The 7,270-nt window shown below is 60.8% G+C and overlaps 1 protein-coding gene across 1 annotated transcript in view; it reads right to left on the bottom strand.

Moving 5' to 3' along the window:
- LAMC3 (laminin, gamma 3) overlaps positions 1-7,270 on the bottom strand; it is a gene marked incomplete at its 5' end in the record, with an annotated part of 51,357 nt that overhangs the window by 32,847 nt on the left and 11,240 nt on the right. The window contains one exon of the mRNA XM_014529880.1: positions 3,082-3,215. Coding sequence (XP_014385366.1) covers positions 3,082-3,215 — 134 coding nt within the window. The remainder of the gene's footprint in view (positions 1-3,081; positions 3,216-7,270) is intronic.

The raw sequence follows: 7,270 nt of genomic DNA on the forward strand, positions 1-7,270 counted from the left end.
ACTCCATCCATGCTTTTGTTCCGGCCCTCCGGTCCAGTTTAAGAACCCATTGTGGCCCTCGAGTCAAAAAGTTTGCCCACCCCTGCTCTAGCCCATTTCACAGATGGAGGAACTGAGGCACAGAGAGGTTGCCCGAGGCCGCCAGTCAGTGATGGCAACTTTTGTGAGGCTGCCTCTGCAGGCTTCTGCCCAGGAGGAGCCCCCAGGGGCCGAGAGACCCAGGAAGAAGCCTCTGACTCTGGGGTTGAGGTGGGCCCGCTCACAGGGCAGTGCAGGGGTGGGAGGCGCCTCCTGCCCTTCTCCTTGGACTCTGCCCAATGAGAAAGAGGCTGCTCCTTGCAGAGGACACCCCGCCCCCAACTCATCTCAAGTCCCCAGTGAGTCTGTGCCTTGGAGGGCAGCCCTGGCCCTTGTACCACCTCCCCCTCTCCCTCCACTTCACTCCCCCCAGGTCAGGAGATGGCTGGAGCTGGGCAGGCACAGAGAGGTGCTCTGGGGGCCATACCCATGGGGCTGTCCTGAGCGGCCAAACCCAGCTACTTAGAGGACGGCCATGGCGTCCAGTTCCCAGCCTTCCTCTGCGCCGCTCCCGACCCAGGTCTCCCTGGAGCCCCGCTGCTGTGGCGGGAGGGACCGTAACTATCCCCATTTCACAGATGGGCAAATGGAGGCTCAGGCCATGAAGTGACGGATGCTAGCGGCAGAGCTAGAATCTGAACCCGGCTCTCCTACTTTGCACAGACCCCGAGTTCCTGGCCAGCTCGCTCGGGCCACTTTGTGGCTCCCCATAAGCTGTGTCCGGCACTCTGCCCCCCCCCCCCCCCCCCAGCCTGACCATGGCCAGCGCCCACGGTGCTGTCTCTGCTTCGGGGACACAGGGCTTGGGAAGGGCGCAGGGCACAGCTTCCTCACCAGGCCTCCCTGGGAGCCCAGGGTGGGCAGGTAACACCCAGGGTTTCTGGCGGAGGCGAGGGGGCACCAGGCAGTGTTGGGACAAGAGACCACCCGTGTTCCCAAGAGGTTGCTGGGAACACCTCCCTTCCCCATGAGGCCCTGTGACCCCGAGGGAAGGAGTGAAATTCGTGTAGGTCACTGTGGGCGGACACAGGCCGCTGGGCCACCTGCGCCCCGCCAGCTGCAGGCCTGGGGGTGGTCCGGCTCTGGCAGCTGGGGCCCAGATGTTCTCTGGGGCCAAGCCCCTGACAGCAGGCGCTGGAGCCCACTCCATCCGCCATCCTTGGAGAACACCTCCTCCGGGTTTGACCTGAATCAATGTGGGGGTGGCAGGGAAAGGGAGCAGAGAGGCCCTCTCAGACACCCCCATTTCCCCTTTATTCCCAGGCCCCAGCCTTTCCTGAAAGGCGCTGACACATTGAGTGCAGACAGCTGGACCCCATGTCCCTCCCAGACTCTCTGCCTCTCCAAGGCCCCCCAAGCGTCCCTGAACCACGGGAGCCCCCTGCTCCCTGCCCCCCAGGCCATCACTCCCCCGTCGAGCTGACTTCCCGTCCTAAATAGCTTTCGGACCCACACGCTTTCCCCGCCCTAACGCCATCTCCCACGGCCGCCACCTAATATTCCGGCCGTTTCTCTCTCTTCTTCCCCACACGGTTGCCAAATGTTGGAGCATTTTAAAAATCCGACCCTGCCCGGCCAGCTCAGGGGCTGAGCATCGACCTATGAGCCAGGAGGTCACGGTTCAATTCCCGGTCAGCGCACATGCCAGGGTGGCAGGCTTGATCCCCAGTGTGGGGCATGCAGGAGGCAGCTGATCAATGATTCTCTCTCATCATTGATGTTTCTATCTCTCTCTCCCTCTCCCTTCCTCTCTGAAATCAATAAAAATATACATTAAAAACACACACAAAAACCTCCACACAGCTCCCCTCTGACTGTACCCGTGGCCCTGAGAACCTCCATTCCAGCCCCAGGGCCTTCTCCTGTGTCCTCAAGTCCCAGGTCTCGCACAGGCTGGCCCTCGGCTGGAATGCTCCCCTCCTCCAGCCTTGGCGGGTCCCCTGACTGCACACACCCTGTCCTGGCCGCGCACACCCTGTCCTGGCCACGCACAGCCTGTCCTGGCCACGCACAGCCTGTCCTGGCCTCCCGTCCTTGTCGTCCTGGGGGCTGCCGCCAGATTACTGGCTGCCACCCCGAGCCTGGAGCAGAAACCCAGCCGTCTTCCTTGCTACTTTCCCAGGAGGAACCCAACGAGTGTTTATGCTGAAGATCTCTCGTGCCTCCCCAGCTTCTCCGCCCGCCTTGCACACCCGGTCCCGGGCGGCCACGTGTGTGACCGCCTGATGTCAGTGCCTGTTCCTGGGGAGGGGAGATGCTTACACAAACTAGCGCTGCTGCGGAGGACTGCGGACCAGGACCGGGGCCGACCGCACAGCCTAACGCCCCACAGGAGAAAGGCGCCGAGCATGGCGACCCTTCAGAGGCGCTGGGCTGGCCGTTGGGCTTGGGAGCGGCCTGAACTGAGGTGCTTCAAAGCCGCATCAAACAGTGCAGAGCCCGGCCATGCCCAGCCCCCAGGAGCGCTGGGAGGCAGGGGGTGGATGGGTGCGCTGCTTATAAAATCAGGACACAGGGAAGGAAGGAAAGCTTTGAAAGCTCCGCATCCCATGATGCTCCTGGTCACCACCCACCAGCCACACGCGCAACACAGGCGCTCAGTCCGGCTGCAATGTGAGCGCATGTTAGCCGGGACCCCGGAGCCGCGCTGTGTGCTGTGAAAATGCCACTTGATGGCAGGAATAAAAGTACCTGCGAGAGGGAAGGAGGAAGAGAGGGAGGAAGGGGGGAGGGGAAGGGAGGGGGAGGGCCTGCGAGGCAGACGGAACGGTGGTGCCCAGGCCAGCATGTCCCTCGCGTGGTGGTGGACGCAGCTGATGGGAGAAGCTGCAGGAGGTGGGCTGGGAGGCGGGGAGCAGCCAGGCGGCTTCGAATGCCGGGCCCAGGGGACCAGGATCCGCTCCCTGTCTCTCCCGTGGGCACCAGAGTGGCTTTTTCACCCTCCCCCCACGTGGGGCGACACCACGCGGCAGCCACCCTGCCGCTCACTCCGCCTTCACCTACCTGCCGCCCACCGAGAAGTCGGACACGGCGTAGTAGTAGGACTGCAGCACCTTGGGGTCCTTGAAGATGTCATCCCCAAACGTGTTGAGCCGGTCGAGCGAGATGAGGAGCTCGGTGCTGGTGACCCACTCCTGGCGGGGAGGGGGGGTGCACAGGGAAAGGGCTGCCGTCAGCCGGGAGGCCCAGCTGGCCTGTCCGTGGGTCTCCAGGGACCCACGGACAGGCCACGCTCAGACGCATTCCAAGGACACTGCCGAAGTCAGGAGCCTGCGTGTCGGGGTCCTGCCAACCCGGGTGCCAGCCCACTGCCTGGCTGTGCAACTTTGGGGAAGTTGCTCGATGCCCTGGACCATCCCTGTCCCCATCTGTGACATGGGCCAGCACAGCGCCGGGCCCACGAGGGACTTGGGAGGATGGCCGATGTCAGCAGCGGGGCGTGGGGTCTAGTCACATGACTCCTCCCAGTGGCTCCTGCACCCCATTCTAGAGGTCGGCTGGGGGAGGGCATGTCCCAGCGCCCTTCTCTCCTGCTCAGCGAGGCCTGGCGGGGGGCAGGCCCTTGGTTTATAGGTGCATCACATGCCAAAGATCAGTGGTTGAGCGTCAACCTATGAACCAGGAGGTCAGGGTTCGATTCCCGGTCAGGGCAATGCCTGGGTTTTGGGCTTGATCCCCAGGGCATGCAGGAGGCAGCCGATCAATGATTCTCTCTCATCATTGATGTTTTTATCTTTCTCTCTCCCTTCTTCTCTGAAATCAATAAAAACATATATTTTTTAAAAGATCAGGCTTCCACAGACAAGTCACCTGTCCCAGGTGATGTCTGTCCCTACAGAACCCCCACCCCCACCCCCAGGAGCAGGGACTGGGGGCCTCTTTACTCGCTGCAGCCCCAGCCCGGGCTCTGCCCACGCAGCGAGCACTCCATCAACACGGAATGAGCGCTTCCCCCGGAAGAGCTGGTGGGAGAGAACCACGTGAAGGCTGACATTTTCATCCGCCTGCTGTTTGTGACAATCGGTCGCTGCGGCTGGATTTTAATTAGCATTTTAATTCAGCGCAGGAGCTCCTGGTGCAGCAGCCAGGCCGTTAGCACAGAAAAGGAGCTCCTGGCAGGGCCTGTCTCCTCGCCCCAGCAGGGCTCAGGCCAGCGGGCCTCTGCGGCTCCCTGAGCTCAGCGACCCGAGAGCCGGCAGCCTGGGGATGCTTCAGCGGGGAGGGGGGGCCCAGCCCCGGGATGCTCAGTGGGCACCTCAGCAGAGTTTGTACGTCCCCATCTCCCGAATCACTTCTCAACATCCCTGTGCATCCAGGGATCTGCTTAGAAGGTGCCTCTCGATTCAGAGGCCGGGCGGGCCGAGACTCCCCGGGGATGCTGGCTCGGGGCCTCCCAGGAGCCTTGTGAGTAGGAACTGTCACTGAGGCAGGAGAGTAAGAAGCTGGGAAAATTCCTGGGCAAGTGGAATGGGGAAACCGAGACGAGATAAGTAAACGAGGCCAAACAATTTGAACAACGCACAGCTGGCCTGTGAAGCTCAAGACCTTATCTTCCCCAACCAAGGACACTCGAGAGCAAATGGTTTACACCTCCCCTCCCTGAGCAGGGAGCACAGAGCTTCGTCTCCCTGGTCAGAGCTAGAGAACAGAGACCCAGTTAAGGCCACTGGCGCCGGCTGAACCCAAGGATGGATGAAGTCGGGGAACAAGTAACAAAACCCGGTTAGAGACGGACGGACCCAGATACAGCGCAGCAGAAAGCCGACCAGGGACCCATCCCACACGCCCCTCCACGCTCATGCTGATGCATCGGCGGATTAAAAACGCACCTGGAAAGCTGATGAGTATTCTGCTGAAACCTCCCCCTGAGATTCTCACTCACAGAAGAGAGAGAAAAACCTTCAAGACAAAGGCTACCAGCTCTGGCGTGCTCTAGAGTAGCGGTCACCAACCCGTGGTCCGCGGGTCCGAAAGGCTGGCGACCGCTGCTCTAGAGCAGGGGTCCTCAAACTACGGCCCGCGGGCCACATGCGGCCCGCCGAAAACATTTATCCAGCCCGCCGGGTGTTTTTGCCGCCGCTGTGTGCATAGGAATTTGTTCATAGTTTTTTTTTTAAACTATAGTCCGGCCCTCCAACGGTCTGAGGGACAGTGAACTGGCCCCCTGTTTAAAAAGTTTGAGGACCCCTGCTCTAGAGCACGCCCATGCCTTTTCTCGGGCCTGAACTTTTTCCGCTCCTTCTCCTAAACGCCAAGGGTCCCTAAGAGACTCACAACCAGGGGAGCAGCGGGCAGCACAGCTCATCCCCGGCTAAACCCCCGATCCTGCCTCCAAGGCCCCTTTCTCTCTGACTACCCAGTGGCTGACAGCAGCCCGTCCTGGCTCACTTCTTTCCTGTGACATTTCTCGGGAGCCAAAGCAGAACCCCGCCTAGGCTCTCCTGCTGCCTCCTCTGCTCTAAGCCCTTCCTTTGTTTCGCTGTCTCCAGCTTTAATAAACGCTCTCTCAACACCACGGGACTCGTGCCGTGAGATCTTTCCTGCACAAAGTCAAGGACCCACACATATTGCTGGCTGGCCCATGGCAGGCCCGCTCTGGGCCCCGTCCCCTTTCCAGTGACATTAGTCCCCCCATTTTACAGATGAGGAGACTGAGGCTCAGAGAGGGTAAGTGCTCTGCTCCAAGCTGCACAGCAGAATTTGGGTTTGGGTCCCAGCTTTAACCACGAGGCGGCCTGTCTTCCTGCATCTACCCCAATGCCCTCATCACACCAGAGGGCTAGAGGGCAACGACCTGTCCCCCTCGCCCACTCCCCCACCCCCCCCCCCCCGTCTCCCGCCGCCCAACCCTCCTCTGGGTTCCTGCCCTGGCTTGTGGCCCATGGCCTGCTTCCTCAGGCTGCTAAGATAACAGGAACCATGTCCAAATCTCCCCGAGACCCGGGGGCAGGAGTTGGGAGAGGATTTGCTCCCTCAGCCCAACCGTGTGGGGCCCTCCCTGAGGCCTCCAGGGTCATTTTAGGGCAAAACTGGAGCCCCCAGGGACACAGGCAACGGGCTTTTGCAACTTCCAATCACTGCAGCCAAAACTGTGAGTGGGGACGTGGTTGGTGTGGGGACTCGGTGACTCTGGACAGACCCCGGTCCGGAGTGCGGGGTGGACGAGGTCAAGAACGGTGAGCGACGGTGACTTTTAGCTTCAAAGCGTGAATGAGCACCCCTATGTGCCAAGCCCCGTGCCGGCCACTTCATAGCTGACTGTCCGACGTGGCAGCCATGGCCACAGAGGCTATTTAAGTCAAAATTCATGAGAATGAAACAAAATTTAAAATCCCGTTTCTCAGATGTGCGAGTCACACCGCAGTGTTCTGCGGACGGAGGCCCGTGGCCGCCCGTGCGGACGGTCAGACCCGCTCCCTGGCGGCAGAGAGCTCTGCTGGAGGCGCCGCCGTAAAGCACCCGCCCGGGCTCCGGTCCACAGCTCATGCTCTTCCCACACTCTCTCTTTCACCCTCGGAAAAGCCCTGGAGACACACGGGCGGGCAGCATTGTGGGGTCACAGAGGGAGGAAGCGAGGCCCTGAGCCGGGGTCCTGGAAGGAGCCAGCACACTCAGGTTCTGGTCTGGGCCTCCCACCCCTCGAGCCCCCGGGCTACCCCTCCCCTCCCCAGGCCTCAGTTTCCTCACTCCCACAGGAAGGGGTCAGTGAGGTGGTGGTGGTCCCCCGGCCCCCGGGAGCCACAGGCTCTGACACGGGGGGCCACGAAGGGACATCTGTCTGCATGTGCGCCCTCTTCTACCAAGTTCGTCATCAGGTGCCCACGAAAGGTCTGGACACAACAAAGGCTCCTGTTGTTTAAAATCTGAAAACCAGCCCGGCCAGCGGGGCTCAGTGGTTGAGCGTTGACCTATGAACCAGGAGGTCAGGGTTCGATTCCCGATCAGGGCACCTGCCTGGGTTGCGGGCTCGATCCCTGGTGTGGGGCGTGCAGGAGGCAGCTGATCATGATATTCTCTCTCATCATTAATGTTTCTCTCTCTCTTTCCCTCTCCCTTCCTCTCTGAAATCAATAAAAATATATTTTAATAAAAATAAATAAAATCTGAAAACCCTGGGATCTCATGGGTCTCCCTGTGTCCTGCCGCTTTAGACTTTCCTGTGGTCCCTGGAGGCCCTGTCCCACCCGCAGCC

Source organism: Myotis brandtii, unplaced genomic scaffold (genome assembly GCF_000412655.1).
Source record: "Myotis brandtii unplaced genomic scaffold, ASM41265v1 scaffold699, whole genome shotgun sequence".
NCBI lineage: Eukaryota > Metazoa > Chordata > Mammalia > Chiroptera > Vespertilionidae > Myotis > Myotis brandtii.